At 34.5% G+C, this 22,107-nt stretch overlaps 1 protein-coding gene across 1 annotated transcript; it reads right to left on the bottom strand.

Moving 5' to 3' along the window:
- Window positions 1–21,393: 21,393 nt before the first annotated feature.
- On the bottom strand, window positions 21,394–22,107 carry LOC143627725 (putative B3 domain-containing protein At2g27410). The gene has a single exon (XM_077097487.1). It carries the CDS (start codon window positions 22,105–22,107, stop codon window positions 21,394–21,396), a length of 714 nt encoding a protein of 237 aa, XP_076953602.1.

The following is a 22,107-nucleotide window of genomic DNA, read 5'->3' as shown; positions in this document are numbered from 1 at the left end:
AACCTCGACTCGAACTTTATTTAAGGCTCAACAAGCCTAAACGAGCTTCACATACAAGCCTCGAACTTGAACTCTATAACTAAACGTACTTTATTTAAAGCTTGAGCTCGACTTGTTTCTATCCATAATTCAAATGGATTAACCCATTTAACAAGTTATATAACTATTAATTTGAAAGTTAGTGGTGTCTCACAATTTGCTACTATGGCTACAGCGGAATTACATGACGGTGCTTTTGTTGTCCTTTGTTTATGACTTAGAACCTTTTTTGTTTGAGTCGAAGATGGTGACAATGTGACCGGGCGTTGCGTTGCCTGCGGCTCTGGCCGTTTATGGCGGCGACTATCTATGTTAATGAAGATTATTTTGTATCTTGAAGGCTATGATGATACTTGTATACTTATATGAGCCTTCTTGGCAATGATAAGTCAATGATGATGAGCTTAGCTTCGCTTCGTCTGAGATCCGATTTATATGTCAGACAACATTGCATTTGTGTGTTGTAATTTTCATTGTTATTTGTATTTCTTTCAATTTTTTCATTTGTGTCTCTTGTAATTTTCATTGAATCTTCTTGGTTTCATTGTCATTTGGTTCGTCTCGATTTGTTTGTTTAAATTTTTTTCAAGAGGTTGATTTTACTCTTAATATGGTGAAATCAGGAGATTAATTGGTACCAGTTGTGAGAAATAAAAGAAGACATAGAGTCATAATGTTAGTAGTTATTGTTTGAAAAATACACTATCGATTTGCGAAATTTGGTTACGGATGTAACATAACGAACCAGCCAATAACATGTACTGACAATCGTCAAGTTAACGCCCGCGCCGCAAAGCGCGGGTAAACCCACTAGTATAATAGTTAAAAATAAAGTTTTGTAACTTAACATGGTATAATTCTAATTTTAGTTAAATATAGTTTAGTTCAACCTAGTTCAATAACAAATAATAGAAAAAGAAATTTGGGAAAATAGTTATTTGGTCAAAATCGAATGCCAAACAAAACAAAATTCGAACTCACTAATAGTTTGGTTATGAATTATTTAAATCTAGTTCAGTTTGATTTTCTCTTTTGACTAAAATATCTTCAAACAGAATAAATCTAAAACCAAACCCATAAACACCCTTATATTCATGTACACATATAAATGTTGGTTTTGAAAAAAAAATACCTTTCAAAATAAACAAAACTATAACTTTTTGCCTTTCTATTTTCCTCGAAACTGATGTGTAGATGAAATAACGTGCTTCAGGTGTTTAATAATGTGTGTTTTAATTGTTTATATTTATCGAGCACGATTACTTTGATTGATTTTTATGATTATAGGTGTTTGAAGCTTAAATGCGTTAATTTGGAACATTCAGGATGGTTAAAACACGAAGAGTGGACGTGATTCGAAGGATACAATGGATTGGAAATGAAAGTAATGGAATAATATATGATAGATAGTTGAAATACCAATACGTGGCCGCAAACGGGGAGGAAAATTGAGTTGGAATGAAGATTTTATGAAGAAAATAATATATCTAGAAAGCTGTCATAGTAGCTTACAGTGGCCTCATCGTAGGCTACGGTGGACCGGTAGGCTACGGGCTTGAGACTCTATCTTATGGTCTCTGTTTTCTTCACACCCCACCATAGGCTACGGTGGTTTAACTGTAGCTTATGGCGGGTCTAACGCAAAAGTCCTTTTTTTAGGTTTTTCTTCAATATAAAAACTCGGTTAAACCTTAAGTCGATTATCTTTCATACCCTATCATACTTCGACGGCTGGGAGAGCACTTTTCATCATTCCAACCATCACCAATCACAAGAATCATCCATGTTATCATTCATTCAACAATTAATTAAGAGATTCAAGATCAAAATGCAAGGTTAAACCATTTGTAACCATCTCCGGGAGTAGGGTTGCAATTGTAGGTAGACTTTTGGTATTTTAAACTTCTACATTCGATTTGGATTTGATTAATCATTTGGTTAGTTAACTCTTGATGTTTGTTTGTGTAACTAAACGGTTTTTCGCCATTGAATGCTTTGAGGTTTTATTAGTTAATTGATTTGTGGTAATCAACTTTTAGGATTAGGTTCTTATAGTCATTGACCCGTTTATCTTTTGCCATTAAATCAGTTGCATTTATCAAACCCTAAAATTGGTAATCAATTAAGTTATTATTCAGCCAAGCCAATTGTTCGGATCAAGTTTTGACGACCGGTAAGGTCAAATACTTAGTGTTTTGATTATAGGTATCAACAAACGAGTTTTTCAAATAGGTTTAATCAACTGGCCGAGTCTGCTTCATAGCCCGAAACCCGGAGTTGATTATTTTTCTCTCATTTGTTTTACAACCAAATCAATATTTAAATTGTTTGACATCGTTTGCCCGCCTAAATAAACTCAATTAATAAATAATCAACTTGCTTGGCACTTTCCACTGATTAACTGTGGATTCGATACCTTACTTGCTCTTGCTAGTAACGTATTTTATAAATGTTTTTTATTGACCTTTCGACATTGATCAGAAACAAACAATGCAAATTGGCCCAATAATGAGAAAATGAATATCATTTGTCTGCTTTAACAACTACGTACAATTTAGCTCGACATAAAAAACTTTAAAAGTACAATGGCTAAAAGAAAACGATCCAGTTTATTTATACATGGGTAAATTAGCCCTTCTAGAAACTGGTTCTACCACTTGTAAGATAAAATTAGTTCACTACGAATTGACATGTAATAATAATAATAATACTTAATTGACATGTAATAATACTTGATTTATCCATCAAAAAGTTCTTAACCTCAAGAATTACGAATTGACATATAGCAAACCAATATCACTATCACTAGTAGAAACTCAAAAATCATCGATAGAAATAACAAAAACTACCATTAGTAGGAGCATTTAACCTACCATAAATAAGGACATTGGATTATCATTATTAGGAATTATGATTAGGCGTTATTTAACGTTGATACATAAGATACAACCTAAATCTAAAACATAGTATTATTTCCAGTTAATTACCACAACCTTTATTATTTTTCATTTCCGCTCCCCGCTTTATGCTTCTCTAATTTACACACCACTCTTATAATCTATGCCATCATCAACTTTTTTTTTACAAGGGAAAGCATTGTCAATTTTTTTAACTTTAAAGATAAAACCCTAGCTCCATCCACTCTATAAAACATTTACATGGAAGCCACACGTTTATAATGTTCTCAAAGTCAAATTCAAATAGGCTTGTTGCATTATAACTAGTTCATCATTTATTTTTATTTGATCCAATTCCTTAATTTCATGGTATGCAAATCTGTTTATATTATCAAAAGACCATTAGAACTAATGCATTGTTAATTTCATGTTAGTTTATTTCAATTTATGTGTGCACCCTTCCATGAATCATCAACATTCATTTTACTTCTCCTTTTCATCAAATGCCTCGTGGTCAAGCTCGACTTTTGTGAGTGAATCGGAATCTTCTTCGATATAATTGTAATAATAGAACTATTTCATTCTTGAAGAAAAAGTTTACTCACTTAGCTATCAATCCTTATCAATTCTTAAATTTTAGATGGAATATATGACAAAGACGTCACAATTCTAAGGTTCATATAAACAGTTGTAACTGTGAAAGAGTGACACCCAAATGATCAACTTTGATTTAGACCCTTTGAAATTGCATTATCTCAAAACGAGCTGGTGATCTCTCGCAGTTCTCTAAGACAACACAGACATTTGAAGCTCTTAAACCTCTTATTATCTCATAACAAGTTGGTTGTCACCCTTGTTGTGTTGTTGCTTGTGAATCGCATGTTGCATTGCTTAATAATCGTTGGTGATGCTTTACAAATCGCTTACGACTAATCGTCGGCTCTTGTTTTAGAAGAGATGAAAATGGTAATCCCAATAAAAACACAAGTAATGTTCTATTTTAAGTATAAATGAGCTAACCTATATTTAAACAAGCATCTATATAATATATATAAACGAAACCTCTAAAACCCTATGTGTCGCGATATGGTCGCTCCCCCTTTTATGGAAGCCACCAGATTGTTTGTTTTTTAAATGGAGGTCTCTCATTGATTTAACCCAAATTCATGGGTATGGGTCTTACCAAAACCAGATAGCTCTTAAACGGGTTATCACATCTCATTAAATTAAAAATTAATCTTACCAATTATTTGATATGAATATTCTATAAAATAGGAATATACTAAAATTTAATATCAAATTTAAAAAGAAAAATATATTATTTATAATTAATAAACAACTTTATAGTAAAAAAAATATAAGCGGGTCATGAGTCACCAAATCCAGATAGCTTTTAAACGGGTTATAACATATCATTTATTTATGAAACTATTTCCTCATCAAACCCTAAGTATATTATTAACTTTCTTACAATAAAGAAAATTAAAATCCAAAAAATAAATATTAAAAAACGAAAAAAATGTAAAACAACCATTCTCTCAAGCCATCAGATTGTTTATGTGTAAATGAAGGCTTCTCACGCATTTGACCCGAATTCACGGGTAAAGGTCTCACCAAACCCATATAGCTCTTAAACAGGTTATAACATCTCATTATATTAAAAATTAATCTCATCAAATATTTGATATGAAAATCCTATAAAATAGAGATATACTAAAAATTAATATCTTATTTTATTTTAAAAAAGATATTATTTATAATTAAAAAACAATTTTATAATAAAGAAAATAAACAGATGATGAGCATCACCAAACCCAGATAACTTTTAAACCGGATTATAATATATCATTTATTGTGAAACTATTTTATCATCAAATCTCAAGGATATTAATTATTAACTTTCTTACAATAAATAAAATTAAAATCCAAATATATATATATATATATATATATTAAAAACGAATAATGTAAAACAACTCCTGTAATATGAGGAATAAAATCTAGTTTGATATATATATATTTATAGAATCATAAATAAATTTTACTTACTTCTCTTAAAATGAAAATTAACATCTATTAGGAAATTTCAAGTTTTGTATCACCAGTGCTGTTCACAAAAACAAGGTTTCTTGGATTCCTTCATTATGTTTGTAAAGAAAGTATATATAGTTGAAATATATGAATGTTCTCTTGGATTCCACGTAAAACAAGTGAAGGTCTTTTAAATTGAAGGAGCATATTACGAAATATTGGGGTTTGAGTTTTCCTTTGACCCGATAAAACAAAATTTACAGACTTGTGTGTTTATAATAATATTAATTTATAGCATATCCTTCATAATTATGTACTCTTTCAAGTGTTCTGTGTTCATAAACCTATTCAAATATCAAATCAGCTACATGTGGTATATATGTATTGGATTCAAGTGTTTGCTTATGATAAAAAAATAGGGGGTTCTAAGTTGAATCAGTGGGTTTTTTTGCGTATGATGTGATTTCTTTTGAGGGAAATGTAGATGATTGGCTGAATTGATGACCGTTCGAAAAAATTAAAAAAAATATATAAAAGAAAACTAAAAACCTCGTAAAGTTATGTGTTTCGTAGATTAAATTTTATAAGATATCAAACTTCCACTTATCTATGTTTTTGTGAGATGGTTATTAATAATAACTTGTTTATTGAGAGTTTTTGTAGCCATGAGAATTTGTTATTAAAGACTCAAGAGATCTTTTAATATCTTGCTAACTGATAAGATAAAGTAATTGTGGATGAAGTAAACAAGTAACATTTAAAATGTTACATAGAAGAAAACAAGTGAAAACGAAATTAATTTATACGTACATGTTTAGTTAACTTTATAGTTTAGGATCATCTTTATTGATGTATGATACATGCTATTGGCTTTTTAAACGACAATAAATCGTATCCGCTTTTCCCTCACCTTTTCCATATCAACAAATAATAAAATTTTACCTTAACTTTTTACAACAAGTCCGAGTTTTTAAAGGTCTTTTCATGTGGGATGACTAGATGAGTTAAATTTTTATTTGGGAAAATTCTTAAAATAGCCCTTTTTAGATAGAGGATTTCCAAAATAGCCCTTTTTTTCTCAAAATCTTTTACAATTTGGACTAGCCAGATGCTTTGGGAAAAGAGAATAAGAAAAAGGGACCAGGCCAAATTTTGAAAGAAAGTTAGGTAGGAGACGAGATTTGAAAAAATAATGAAGATAAAGTCCAAATTATATTGTAATCTTGGAGCAAAAGTTTAGATTTTTTCAAATCTTTTTTATTCAAAAACTGTTTTGAGAGATTGTTTTATTATGTTTCCTACCTTTCTCGTCCATATTTTCAAATTCTTGGAAAAAGAGATTTTGAAATCTCGTCTTGAGAGACGAGATTCTACCACCACCACTATTGCCACTACCCACCACCACCACCACCATCCGTCACCACCACCCACCGTCTACCACCCGACGGTAAAGATGAAGAAGGTGAAGATGAAGATGATGTTGATGATGATGATGATGAAGAAGATGAAGATGATGGAGAAGACGGTGGTGGTGGAGGACGGTGGGTGGTGGTGACGGATGGTGGTGGTGGACGATGGTGGTGGGTGGTGACGAATGGTGGTGGTGGACGGTGGGTGGCTGGTGGGGGTGGATGGTGGTGGCGGCGAACGGTGGGTGGTGGTGGTGGTGGGTGGTGGCGGTAATGGTGGTGGTAGAAGGCGAAAGGTGGGTGGTGGTGGTGGTAGTGGTAGAATCTCGTGTCTCAAGATGAGATTTCAAAATCTCTTTTTCCAAGAATTTGAAAATATGGATGGAAAAGGTAGGAAACATAATAAAACAGTCTCTTAAGACGGTTTTTGAATAAAAAAGATTTGAAAAAATTTGAACTTTTACTTCAAGATTACAATATAATTTGGACTTTACATTTATTATTTTTTCAAATCTCGTCTCTTATCTGACTTTCTTTCAAAATTTGGCCTGGTCCCTCTTTATTATTCTCTTTTCTCAAAACGTCTGGACAGTCCAAATTGTAAAAGATTTTAAAGAAAAAAAGACTATTTTGAGAATCCTCTGTGCTATTTTGAGAATTTCCCCTTTTTATTTTGTTATCTTCTACCAATGTATAACAGTAACACGCTTTAGTCTCCTTATGTTTGACCATTATACAATATTCATCGTTCGAATGAATTTGAAGTACAAATATAACGAAAAACTAATCATTTGGCCAAGTTTATCACTGGCATATCACAACTGTAAACCACACTAACACACTAATAAAAAAATGCATTGTTGAAAAAGAAAGCATGTAACATAAGTATATAAAATTTCCATCTCTTTCTAATCCTACGTTTCCTAAAAAGGAGGCCCCAGTTAACTTTCTTACAGATCTGTTCGAAGGGAGGTCCACGTTACGACCAGCTGATATTCTTGTGTTTGAGTGGGCAGGGGGGAAACACGCTTGTGTGAACCTTACAGGAGTGTCTCCTCTTGTCGGGCTCAGGAACCGCGGATTTGTTGTGGGTCAGGCTGCGTTGAAGGCCGAATCTGGCAAAGTTGCCAAACACGAGAAAGCCTGTTTAGAAAATCAACATGTGTTTCTCTCTTTTGCTTTTGATACATTTGGGTTTCTGGCCCCGGAGGCCGTGAATTTTTTAAACAGGGTTCAGCGTGTCGTTTATGGTACTTTGTCGTCTCCTACGACCCAACGCTTTGTTTTTAGTAGAATTGGTTTTGCTATTCAAAAGAGGGTTGCGGCGCAGCTTGTTGCCCGTTTGCCTGCCACTTTTTATTGTAATCGTTTTGATTTTAATGATAAATGAGCGTGAGCTTTAAAAAAAAAATTAAAGTTTTACGCAAACATTGAAAGAAACAAGTCCACATATCATGGAGAAGTGATGGTTGTGGGGAGAGCATTGTTATGCACCGGCCTTCGTCTTCTCACTGGAGAGTAATCCATAGTAAACATATGAGTCGAGAACGATCCTTCTTGCATCGACACTTTCGATGATGTAGTCATAGTTGTTGCTTCTTCTCCTCTTGCTTTGTGTGATTCACCTAGGGAAGTTTATTCAAAGAAGTTAATAGTATACTTTATTTGAAATATGTGATCTCTAGCAAGTTTTATATGACGATATCCGAATTGCGATCACTTGTAGTTGATAGCAAAGATGCTAATTATGATTGCTTGGTTGATCCTATATTTATACAATTCATAGCTAGAAATGGAAGTTGTGACATGACTCTAATTTCTTGCAAGTGATACTTTTGTAGTGTTTGCTTATGTTGTATTTTATATTGAGGAGAAACAAAAATGAAACATGGCTTTTGTAGTGGGTGGTATTGCTTATGCATTAATGAAAAAGAAAAAAAGAAAAAAAGAACAAATGTAACTTTTAATGATCGAGTACCTGATAAATCATCATTGTAAGACACCAAATCTTTGTCCCCAAAGCTCTCAACCTATCAACTAACGAGAACCAGTCATGTAAAGTAAGAGTATGTATATATGATACATAAGCTAACTATAATAAGTGTCACATTTATTGGTTTGAAAAATATGTTGCTTTGTATTAAAACTCATGAACTAGTTGATAGGTAGCCCTAAAATGTTGTGTTTTTGTTAGGGTTTTAGTAACTTAATTACCTCTAAATTGAGCATCAACTTTCTTGGCATTGCATGATGACCTTGAGCTGCAAAACAAGCAACATGATTATTGTAACTGGATTTAAATCCTTCTGGTTAGAACTTACTTAAACAAACTAAAGATGCAAGCTTTGAAGAATCATCTTTCTAAACGAACACCATGAAATGTGTGTGCGCACGCGCGCTGAGATATATATAATATACCTGAGTCATGAGAAGATAGCACCTGGTGACCATTCTCAATAGCACTATTGATGAACAGTGGAAGTGAGAGCAACACTAAGAATAGAACTTTGATCTCCATATAACTTGCCTAGATAAACAGATTGGTAGGATCAACTCTTTGTAATTAATATATATAGCATGAAAAAGATCTTGTGGAAACTTATATAGCAGTCAGGTGACTTAGACAAGATTCTTTTCAGTAAATGTGTGTGTGAGAGAGAGAATACACAAAACACAAAGTGGTGAGTTCCAAAAAGAAACCAGTGGAGCAATCCATATTTATGCATGGAACCTTTCAAGGGTTGGGGAGGCTTCAGTTCACCACCAAGCCCTCCTTGATAAGTACAACCGTATGTACTAGCTAGTCAAAACTAACTTGACTGACCATGTGACATTTGAGGGTAGGGCCATTTTGTTGTAAATTAAAATGGAACTAAATATAACACCTTCACATGTCAAATTTGTGAAAATTGGTAGGAACTAGGAAGTGTCAATATAATATAATTATGTCTAAATGAGTACATGGTTGAACAGTTTGGTATAATGGTTGATAAGATATTAAGGCCATTAATCCAACATCTATACCCATAATAATGGTCTATCAAAGAGTCTTCGACCACGTCAACATAGTATTGAATGTAAAGAGCAAGTCAAGTTAACGATGCATAATTTAATGGTTCAACATTTGACTCTATAAATGTTTCTCATAATATTAGTTAATGATTGTATTTTCTATTAGTAATTTTCTTTTGGTATTTAGGTCTTGTAATATGAACTAGAGAAAATATGGATGAATAAAAATGTCTTAGTCTCTTCTTTAATCGATTATGTTCTTGGAGAGTGCTTATCTCGAATCAACCGTATTAATGGTCACTGGAAAGCATCACTACACATCTTAAACCCTAAATACTCTAAACCTTAGATGAAAAATCAAAAATCCATCATGTTCATCTATAAAGGTGTTAAAATTATAGATATTTACTTGTCATTTCTAATTCCCTTTATATTGTTTTGTGAGGTTTATTATAAGAAGGTCAAAGGGTATCTTTTGTCAAAAAGAAAAGGAGAGGGTGACTTGCATAATTGAAGGAATTCATTGACCGGCTATGAGCTGTACTCATATTGTATTGTGGCTGCTATTTAAGACCACCTCTTCTGCTTGACGAAGACACCAAGACTCAATCTTCATCACATCTCCCAAATTCATTCAACTGGGACAACGTGTCTTGAAGAATCATTGTGTTACTTGCTCGTGTTTCAATCTGTGATAACTAGTATTCATACACTACTAGTTTGTTTGATTGATTCTGCAATTGTAACCCTATTTTAGATTATGTTTAAGAACATTTGTTCTTGGTATTTTTGATATTCAATCAAGGGTTTTTTTCATGGTACCAGAGCTAGGCTCCTCCTACTCGTGATTGAATTCTTCGATTGATTCTTCATCAGAACCGTTTGTTCTTATTATGAACGGGAAGAAATAAATCAAGCAAAATTGGTGTCGATTTATTTTACAGTTAACGAGATTTCAATAATCCCTATTGTTGCTGTAAGCCTTTAACTGGGTTCTTATTCGCGGCAATTTACAACTCGGTTATCTCTCTGCAAGAAAGAAAAAATATTCTGATTTGGGATTTAATCACCCAAATCTGATACAATTCTCTGATTATCATCTCTGTATCCCCAATCAAAGGATACAGGCTCATTTACCTTAATTAAGGGCACACCCACTGTAAGTTTTTTCTTGTTCTTTTTCCTTATATTGCATTAGGCATTTATCTGGCTGGGTTAGAAGGACCAGTAATCGGCTTTGTTAGCAGGGAGAGACATCCCCTGTTTTTTGTGTGCATTTAGGCATTCTAGGAATTTTGTGATCTAATTATTTTTCCCTTTTCTCCGCTGCTTCTGTGTCTTTTTTATGACTAATTCAAATTCACAGATTGTTAATCATAATAATAATAATAATAATAATAATAATAATCAAATGAGTAACCTTGACTTTGGTGACCCGCTTTATCTTCATGCTTCGAATACCAACAATCTGACCATTGTCAATATTAAGCTAATAGGGACAGAAAATTATAGTGTGTGGGCTAACTCTATGGAACTGGCTTTAAATGTAAAAAACAAAATTGGTTTTATAGACAAAACATGTAATCGGCCCACCACAAATGAAAATCTAGGCAAACAATGGGATAGATGCAATACAGTTGTGTTATCTTGGATTTTAAACTTTATTTCCGAAGATCTTTTTATGGGTCAAGTGTTTTCTAAAATTGCGTCAGTTGTCTGGGAGGAACTGAAAGAAACCTATTCAAAAGTTGACGGGTCTATCATGTATAACCTTCATCAAAAGATTTCTATGTTTAAACAAAATGGTTGCGCAATTTCTGAATATTATCGTAAACTTACATCTATGTGGAGACAATTCATTATCAGAATTGCCTTCATGTACCTATAATGCAGCTAATGCAACAAGTAAATTTAATCAAAATATGAGACTGATGCAATTCCTTATGGGTTTAGACGATGTTTATCAACATGTGAGAACCTCCATTTTAACTAAGGATCCTTTACCCACAGTAAAGGGTGCTTTTGCCATTATATCTAGTGAAGAGTCTCACAGAACGATAACATCATCTAACAAGTCTCAAACTGCTGCATTTGCATCTAAAACTTCTAATTACAAGAAACCTAGAAGTCCTTTAAAATGCACTCCTTGTAACAAAAATGGTCATGTGGTTGAAAAGTGTTATGAACTTGTTGGGTATCCAACAAATTATAAGGCAAAAATAAAAAACACAAGAAGCAACAATGTTGTGTCTGAAACAAAAAAGACCGATGAAGTCCCATGTCAGCTGACTCCTGAACAATACTCTAAACTCATGATCATGCTAAATGGATCTACGACTACTGATCAGAATACTTCACATATGGCAGGTAACTTTCGCTCTGCCTGTGCTACCTCTTTTTTCACATGTGCTACTCCACCTAAAGAGGGAAATTGCAGGGGTTGGGTAATAGACTCGGGTGCTAACCAACATATGGTCTTGTCAAGCAAAAACATGTTTGACCTTGTCGACGTGTCAAACTATAACATGACCGTTGGTCACCCCAATGGGACTAATGCAAAAATAGCATCAATTGGCAAACTAAAAATTGGCAAAAATGTTGTCCTTGTTGTTGTCTTAGTTGTTCCAGAGTATTGCGTTAACCTTTTATCTGTCCACAAACTTGCAAAAGATAACAAACTTGGTAGTTGGTTTAAGGAATTCGAATGCTTAATTCAGGACCTAACTCGCACGACGACACTTCTGACTGGTAAACAGGTCAATGGCTTGTATTACTTTGGGGATGTCCCTTCAGGTGTGTTTGTTTGCGACAATGTTATTGGCCCTCATAGTGATAACTTAAAATTGTGGCACTCTAGACTTCATCATCCCTCACATCAAGTTTTATTCGTTTAAAACCAGACCTCAATCTTAAAACCCATGTCTCAAACATTCCATGTGAAATTTGTCACCGGGCTAAACAAACTAGAAATCCATTTCCTCTAAGTGAACATAAAACCCAAATGGTAGGAGAACTTGTTCACCTAGACTTATGGGGACCTTTTAAAATAACAAGTAAAGATGGGTTTAGATTCTTCTTAACTATGGTGGATGATCACTCTAGAGCTACATGGGTATACCTTCTTAAGTCAAAAGATGAAGTCTTTCAAAATATCATGAGCTTTGTAATGTTAATTAAAACTCAGTTTGATAAACAAGTCAAATGTTTTAGAACGATAACGGAACTGAATTTGTTAACAACCAATTTGAAACATATTTTAAAACTAATGGTATTCTTCATCAATCGACTTGTGTGCATACCCCACAACAAAATGGGATAGTAGAGAAAAAGCACCGACATCTCTTAAATATTGTTAGATCTCTACTATTTCAAAGTGGCATTCCCTTATACATGTGTGTGGCGTGAATGTATTCTAACAGCTACCTACTTGATTAACAGGACTCCATCTTCCGTGTTAAACGGAAAGTCCCCTTACAAGTTGCTAATAAATAAAAAACCCTCTCTATTACATCTTTGGTCATTCGGTTGTCTATGTTTTTCAACTAATTTAAACCCAAAAACAAAATTTTATAGCAGAGCGTCAAAGTGTGTTTTGATTGGATACTCTTTTGATAAAAAATGCTACAAATTGTATTCTTTAGATGAAAAAACTGTGTTTTATTCACGTGATGCAAAGTTTTATGAAAACTATTTTCCCTTAAAAGATAAAATAGAAACTTTACCCGAAGTAAACGGTCTAAATCATCTGAATTTTTTTGACTTTTGTTTTGAACCGAATGATTCTGAGATTAAAATGCCCGATGATGAGGGGGGGGGGGGGGGGGGAATCCAGCGATGTTAACCAAAACTTGGATGGTTCGACAGAGAATGAGTTTAGTTACAAGGACAACTTCGGGAACCAACAAAGGTCAACCAACAATAACTTAGGTAGCAGCCCGAAAACTGTTGCCCTAGATATTGGTTCAGACCCGTTGGAAGCCGATGTTCCGATCGATAACAACATTCCAAGTCAGCAACCAGTTGAGGTCGAAAATCTTAATGAGGAAATAGCTGATGCTAACTTCCCTGAGGGCACCTCCGCAGATCATAATAAAAGCATTCGTAAGTCAAGTAGAATTAGCAATTTTCCAAAAAAATTCACAGACTATGTGGTAGACGGGAAAGTTAAATATGGGATAGAAAAGTCTGTTAATTATTCTAATCTATCTTATAATAATAAGTGTTTTGTCTCCCTTCTTGACAAAAGCATCGAACCCAAAACTTATTCTGAAGCATGTAATGACATTAACTGGGTAAATGCTATGAATCAAGAAATGGAAGCTTTAAACAGAAATAAAACATGGATCATCACTGATTTACCACCTAATAGAAAAACTATAGGGTGAAAATGGATCTATAAAGTAAAATACAAGTCAAATGGCGAGATTGAGAGATACAAAGCCAGACTCATTGCTAAAGGGTACAATCAACGTGAGGGTCTTGACTTTGATGAAACATTCTCTCCCGTTGTCAAAATGGTGACGATACGTACCTTATTTGCCTTTTCTATTCAAAACAATTGGAATATTTTTCAGCTTGATGTTAATAATGCTTTCCTCTATGGGGAGCTAGATGAAGACGTCTACATGAACATACCCGAAGGGTATGGTGATAGTTCTGATGTCCAATCTGGCAAAGTTTGCAAACTTGTTAAGTCTCTATATGGGTTAAAACAGGCTCCAAGAAAGTGGAACGAGAAACTTACCTCAACCCTAACCATAATTGGGTTTATACAAAGCAAAAACGACCCATCCTTATTCATGAAAATTACTGAAAAATCTTCAGTTTTCCTTCTTGTTTATGTCGATGACATTATCATAACTGGAAACAATGATTTAGAAATAAATGAAGTTAAACAAAAATTAAGTCAGTGTTTTCAAATTAAGGATCTGGGAAAATTAAAATACTTTCTTGGGATTGAGGTTTATGAACACCAAAATGAGTTGTATTTATCTCAAAGCAAGTACTGCCTTGACCTAATTCATGAGTTTGGTCCCCTTGCAAGCAAACCTGTCGGGAATCCCTTGGAACAAAATATTGCTTTACGTAACAACACTAATGCCGAGAAAGATGATTTTGAATTAAAAAACATCACCCAATACCAAATTCTGGTCGGAAAATTAATTTATCTAACCCTTACCAGACCTGACATCTCCTACACGGTGCAATGTCTAAGTCAATTAATGCACAAACCCTTAAATTCACACTTACAAGTCGCCTTAAGGCTTCTAAGATACCTAAAAGGCTCTCCGGGAAAAGGGTTAAATTTTAAAAGGACATCAAATTTTTCTTTAAAAGCTTACTCCAACTCAGATTGGGAAAAATGCTTGGTTACTCGAAGGAGTGTTACAGGTTTCTGTCAGTATCTTGGAGACAACCTAATTTCTTGGAAAATCAAGAAACAAAGTATAGTTTCGAGATCCTCTACCGAATCAGAATATAGGGCTATGAATACTACCGGAGGTGAAATAATTTGGGTCCTAAAACTCCTAGAGGACTTAAAGGTCAGTTACACTCTCCCTGTTCCAATATGTTATGATAACAATGCGGCAATTCTAATATCTGCTAACCCTGTTTTTCACAAACGCACTAAACACTTTGAAGTAGATCTTTTCACTTTAAGAGAAAAGGTTATGGCAAGAGTTTTCAAAATTAAAAAGATTGACACTACCGAACAACCTGCTGATATATTTACTAAAGGTCTAGGAATGGCACAACATAACTTCTTGTGTGATAAACTGGGGTTAAAAGATTACTTTGGGAATTGAACTGAGAGGGGGTGTTAAAATTATAGATATTTACTTGTCATTTCTAATTCCCTTTATATTGTTTTGTGAGGTTTATTATAAGAAGGTCAAAGGGTATCTTTTGTCAAAAAGAAAAGGAGAAGGTGACTTGCATAATTGAAGGAATTCATTGACCGGCTAGGAGCTGTACTCATATTGTATTGTGGCTGCTATTTAAGACCACATCTTCTGCTTGACGAAGACACCAAAACTCAATCTTCATCACATCTCCCAAATTCATTCAACTGGGACAACGTGTCTTGAAGAATCATTGTGTTTGTAATATACGAAAATCAAAACCCAAAAATATATAAATATCAATTAATGTGTCGAGTTTAAAACGTGTTGATAGCTAGTAAAACTGATCGAATAATAATGTCGACTAACCGAACGTGATATATAAAATAAATATTATCTAATCAACATGTGAGTAATAATAAAGAAAATCAGTGCATGCATAAATATGTATATAATAATAATAATGAAGTCAAATTGTAACTAATTGGTGAAACATCTACATGACTTTCCATCAAAACCGTGAGCAACAAACAACCAATTTCATTAGGAATTTGATCGTGTTTATAATTCGTTTTAATATATATATATATATATATATATACGATAACACTTCAAGATTTTTATTTTCCTGGATAATAATACCCTAAATCGTATTCTTTCTCTACCACTAACACCACCGCAGCCGCCTTGCAACTCGCCAGAGAAACCGTAGCTACCGCGTGCTGACGCCTCTGGTAGTCACACACCAACATTCGCCTCCGCTCTCTGTGTTTCTGCATTAAGCCGCTGCCACCGGAACCCGCTAAGTACCGCGACCGAAAATCCACCGCCTAGAAGGAAATCCGCTCTGTTAGCCGGAGTCGAAGCTAGCCGCTGTTGTCGCCACTTGCTGGAAATCAAAACCCGACATTGTCGCTGAAGTCCGCAGCCACGAATCCACATCGTTATAGCAACCGTCGAGGGTTCTCGCGACATTTAATCAAAGTTTAAGTCTTCTTACAGTTTTTGCCATTCGCTTATAAGGTACGGATTCTGTTTTTGTTTCCTTTTAGTATTATTTATACTCCGTTACTTTGTTGTACGGTTTCTGTTTTTGTTTCCTCTTAGTATTAATTATATTTCGTTACTTCAGAGTACGGATTCTGTTTCTTGTTACTTCGTAGTACGGATTCTGTTTCTTGTTACTTCGTAGTACGGATTCTGTTTCTTGTTACTTCATAGTACGGTTTCTGTTTTCTTTCACTTATAGTATTATTTGTATTCTGTTACTTCGTAGTACGGTTTCTGTTTTCGTTTACTCGTAATATTAATTATATTCCATTTTATATTCGGTGTCCGTCACTTTGTAGTACGGACTTTTCGTTAGCTTTTATTACAGTTTGAGTTCGGTTTATTTGTTATGTTTTATATCTATTTATGTAACATGCAATAGATTATATACTTTTGTACTTATTATTTTCACTTATAGTATTATTTGTATTCCGTTACTTCGTAGTACGGTTTCTGTTTTCGTTTAATCGTAATATTAATTATATTCCATTTTATATTCGGTGTCCGTCACTTTGTAGTACGGACTTGTCGTTAGCTTTTATTACAGTTTGGGTTCGGTTTATTTGTTATGTTTTATATCTATTTATGTAACATGCAATAGATTATATACTTTTGTACTTATTATTGCATGTCTCTTTAGTAGCATTTTTGTTGAATAATTATTATATGAAATTAGCTTTTGTACTCTGTCACCCGAGCATGTCTGAAATGTCGTATGGGCGTCAACGGCATGCACTTATCGTGACAGTGCGTAATCAAAGTTCACGGCGTCTCTGACAGTTCTCATGTAGTACCCTGACCATTTAGAGGCGTATAGATCGATCTTAGCTCCGACTCCTGACTCCTGACTCCTAACTTCTGTTTGAGATGGAACAATGTGTGCACGCCACCCACACCGTCTCCTTGGTGCATGGACTTGCTAGCTGTGTACCCCTCTGTTTAGGCTCTGGGTGCTTCCGTATTACACGACCTATTTATTTTAACATCATCGTCGTGTATTTTAGTAATTATATTTTGTTTCGCTATATTTCTGGTCCGTTTTGATATGTGTATACGCATTTGGTAAATTTGAGTATATTCAGATTACGTCCCGATCGTGTATCGGATTATGTTTCGCATCTAATTATAGTTCGGTCTAAAACGTGGTTTTATATCCGCAATAGTTTCAGTTTTATTTCAGTATGTGTTTTGTCTTATGTATGCCTTTACCTGTACTATTGTTCTCTCCGTTACTGGGCAATTTTTGGCTCAGCCGTATTTTCTTGTTTGTGTCTGTCTTATTTGCTAACAGGTAATTCGGGAAATCGGGGAGATCAGTGATGAGAGTAAAATGAAGCTCAAGAATAAGGACTTGATTTAATTTTCTTTCATTTAAGCATTTAATAAATTTGACTTAGAATTTCTTTCAGTGTTTTTAACTCTTTTGGTTGCCATGGGATTCTTTTCATTTCATTTAAATGGTTTTTGTTTGGTCTATGATATCTGTAATAGTGACACGTCAGCCTGCTCCGGGTTGGGGTGTTACAGTGTTACTTGCCCGTGTTTCAATCTGTGATAACTAGTATTCATACACTACTAGTTTGTTTGATTGATTCTGCAATTGTAACCCTATTTTAGATTCTATTTAATTAAGAACATTTGTTCTTGGTCTTTTTGATATTCAATCAAGGGTTTTTTTCAAAAGGTCATTTACATGTACCACGTGGATGAGTTGTTAGATGTTAAGAAATGGCATTCCGTTCTCCCTATTTCGTGATAATTTCATTGAGCACCACTTCGATGGGAGTGTGAGTCTATATTAAGCTCAAGTAGTTGTCTTTTCATAAGAGTGTGTGCATTGACTCTATGTGACCTTCATCGCGATTGTCAAACAAATCATTATATGATTGGTTTTATATGTTGCTTTCTTGCATGGTTGGGGTATTAAATAGGTGGGTGTCAATAATGCATTTTTACACGGTGACTTGTCTAAGCCTATGTGCATTTAACAACATCCCAGATCTGTGGACACTGCTCGAAAACATCATGTGTGCATGACGAAGAAGGCCATATATGGTCTTAGGCAAGCCTCACAAGCTTTATTCTCCAAGCTCTCTGCGACACGCCTATTACTTGGTTTCACCCGATTCATCTTTGACACCTCATATTATTATTTACTGTCGTAACTCAGTGACTTGTTATGTTGACAAATTATTATTACAGGAGTCTCCCCTACTTTGTCTTGGATGTGATCAATAATTACATTCTTAATTAGCTTCCTCCCAAGGAATTGGGCATAATGAGTTACTTTCTTGGGATTCAAGCTACCTTCGCATGTAATTTTTTACACTTGTCTCAACAATGTTACTTATTTGACCTCCTACATCGTACTCGTCTTAATCAATGCAAGGCCTTATCCACCTCCATGTCTTCATAGAAAAACACTTTCTCGGCATTCTGGCATACCTATAGATGAAAAATCACTATAACAAAGCACAATTGAGGCTATGCAGCATTTTGTTCTCATGAGACTCGAGATTGCTTACTCTCAACAAGATTTCACAAATTTTTTATAAACTTAAGACACTGAGTTATGGTCAAGCGCATTATATGAGGTATCTTGATGGCACTAGCAGACATGGTCTTGTCATTTCTCGTCCATCCACGTTGAACTTATGCTTATTCGGCTAGCTGCCTGGATGATATAAACTCAACTACATGTTATTGCATTTTTCTTAGCTCTAATCATACTAGCACCAAGGCAGAGTATCAACTCTTAGTTCATGTTGCAGAGAATAAATGTATTTTGTTAATCCTAGGGGAGTTGCATGTATGGGTAAGTTATGCACTTGTGCCCCTACTTTATGGTGTGATAACGTTGGTGCCACATGCTTGGCTAATCATGTGGTTTGTCGGCTTACCAAACATCTTGAAATAGATTTCATTTAACTAAAGACGCCATGGTTTTGAATGGTTCTCTTCAGGCCAGTTATGTTGCTAGTACTCATCATATTGCAAATGTGCTCACTAAAGGTCTTTCTACTAAGTTTGATTATCTCAGATTCAAGCTGTACATTGATACCGCAGTTCAGCCTGTGAGGACATGTTAAAGGTATGCATCTCTTTTATTGTTGTTGTTATATTGTTATAGATCATTGGTTACTATTATGTATTATCTAGTCATTAGTGTTACCTAGGTGTTGCTAGATTAGTTGTACATTCAAATATTTAGATAATGATATTATTGGTTTTGATGATACCTATCCATATCATTGGTATCAATATATACTCCATGCAATCAGTTGTATGACTTAATGAAAAGCCAACAACGTTTACTTTTACTTACTACCTTTTATTGAAAAAACATCAATATAAGACAAACATATACAATGATATATCATCTCGTCTTGTGTTATTTTAAATGCTTCGGGTGAAACCTGGAAAAGAGACGCATGAGAATCGATCATTGTTACTTAGTAAGAAGCATATCGCTTGTAAGACACTTTATGAGAAAGTTTCTAAGCGTATCAGAATGTATGTTTGAACAATGAAGCCATTATGATAGCTTGAAAGTCACATGATCCGAAAAGTGATCTCTTCGGTAGTCCGGTAAGGGCTTCTTACCATTAACCTAGAGTTTAATTATACTGAGGGCGTGTGTAGGTATGGGGCTCAAAGCAGTTGCTTGGGTTCACTCTCCCTTAACTAGGCCACGACCCTAACGTGTTATTATGCTTTATTATGCATTTTACAGTGAATTTGGTATGATTTTTTATGATGTGACCCAGCCGAATTGGACCTATAGATATAAAATCATGTTAAAGTTAGAAGTATTTCAATTTTGTAATCCATATATGCTTTAGGACTATCCATTATCACAAACCAACTCAACAAGTTATTACAACAAGTTTTTTATTAAATTTTTTGGAGGGGTTTTTATTGTTAAAGGATTTGTTTGGTTCGGTCGGAACATGTCAAAACGGGTTTCGAGTCGGTTTTTTTTTTTTTTGAAGAACGAGGGCAAAGGCGGAAACGTTTTAGTTTTTTTTACATTTTTCGTTTTTGATTTATATTTTGAGTTATGATTTTTTTATTTATTTTTTAGAATTTTTTTTTGAGGGGTTTTTATTGTTAATAAAAACCCCTCCAAAAAAAATTCTAAAAAATAAATAAAAAAATCATAACTCAAAATATAAATCAAAAACGAAAAATGTAAAAAAAAACTAAAACGTTTCCGCCTTTGCCCTCGTTCTTAAAAAAAAAAAAAAAACCGACTCGAAACCCGTTTTGACATGTTCCAACCGAACCAAACAAACCCTTTTTTTATTTGACCCATTCCGACCCAAACCCGTTCCGACCCAAACCCGTTCGACCCAACCCAACCCATTTGCCACCCCTAGTGATTAGGGTTAATAAAATAATCCTTTATTTTTCATAACAATCCTTATAAAATAGGTGTGATTTTAAAATCCCATGAAATATGAGATTTGATGGGATTTAGTTTATATTTCCATTCTTTCATTGAATGAAACGAAAATATTAATTCATGGGATTTAAAATCCCATTCCTTAGAATTCCTTTCAAATCCTTGAAACGAAGAGGACCTAAGTGTTCCTCGTTGTGCCCTTCTTCTCTGTCGATGACCTAGACATTTTTGCTATGGCAGTACGGCTTCATTCCACGGATATTATAAAAATTTTGTCGCCTCACCCTTAAAACTGCTTTCCCTTGTAAACAGCTCAGTCATTTCTTTTTTACTTTTCACTAACGAGCTTAGTAAAGACAAACCCTCGCTCGATTCGGTTAATGATCAGCCCTATATATCCAAGATTGGAGGTACAACAAATGAAACAAAGATTAAAAAAAAGTCAAAATACATACAAAAATCACATCAGTAAACCCTAATAGGTATTAAACTATTAATAATTCAACTTCAACTCTTGTTTTAAAGTTTTAATCAATTCATGAAAAAAAAAATTAGCCTAATACCAATTTCATCATCACCTCTTTTCTAAATCAAATATCAAAAAACATTCAAACCAAAGTTTATCGTACTTGAAGAATTAAACACCAACAAAATCAAAACATTCAAACCAAACAAAACTAATGAAACATAAACATAAGACATCTCAACTAAGCCACAACATCCTCTTCATCTTCACCCTTTACTTCCTCAACACCTTGATCACCACCCGGATTCTCGACACACACAACTGCAAAACACAGCTGTCGATCTCTACGAAACGACCACACTTGAATCTTCGAATCCTCCCTCAAACACTCCTTATTCTCCGACCAAAACTCAAACCAATGACTCTTCAAAACATAGTTCACACTACTTTGCATGTTCCACATTGTCAACTCCATAGGCTTGTTATACACTTCCAATGTGGGCCCCACCAACAAAACCTCAATCTTGTTTTCTTTATTGTTTAATATCCGTGTCTCGTCCGTTGTCAAGAACTCAACATTCTCCATTTGCTTAACCGGTATACTCAACCGGTTTTGAGTTTGTAATGTGTCCGAATAATATAACGTTTTTTGTATCACGAGTTGCAACTCGGTACCCTTCAACTCGTTCGTCACAAACTCGTTTAACCTCTCTGTTACTTCATTAATCACCACGGGCGTATGAAGGTATTTTTTTGGCACCTTTCTTCTCTTCTTCGCGGTCTCCTTTGACTTGTGTGTTTCTAGGCCTAACTCCTTGTCACGTATGGATTTAAGCATTGCATTCGAGAGTTTTTCGATCTTTCGAAGGTAAGAATCGTCTTCTTCGGTCGCTGATCTTCGTTTGCGTGTTCTTGCCGCGGGCGCATCTTCGATCGTCAACATATTATCAGCCAT

This window comes from Bidens hawaiensis, unplaced genomic scaffold, assembly GCF_021521415.1.
Source record: "Bidens hawaiensis isolate Kalapana, Puna unplaced genomic scaffold, B.hawaiensis_p1.1 tig00004733_1, whole genome shotgun sequence".
NCBI classification, from domain to species: Eukaryota; Viridiplantae; Streptophyta; class Magnoliopsida; order Asterales; family Asteraceae; genus Bidens; species Bidens hawaiensis.
Note: the sequence above shows the minus strand (reverse complement) of the source record. Positions and strands in the feature narration are given on the sequence as shown.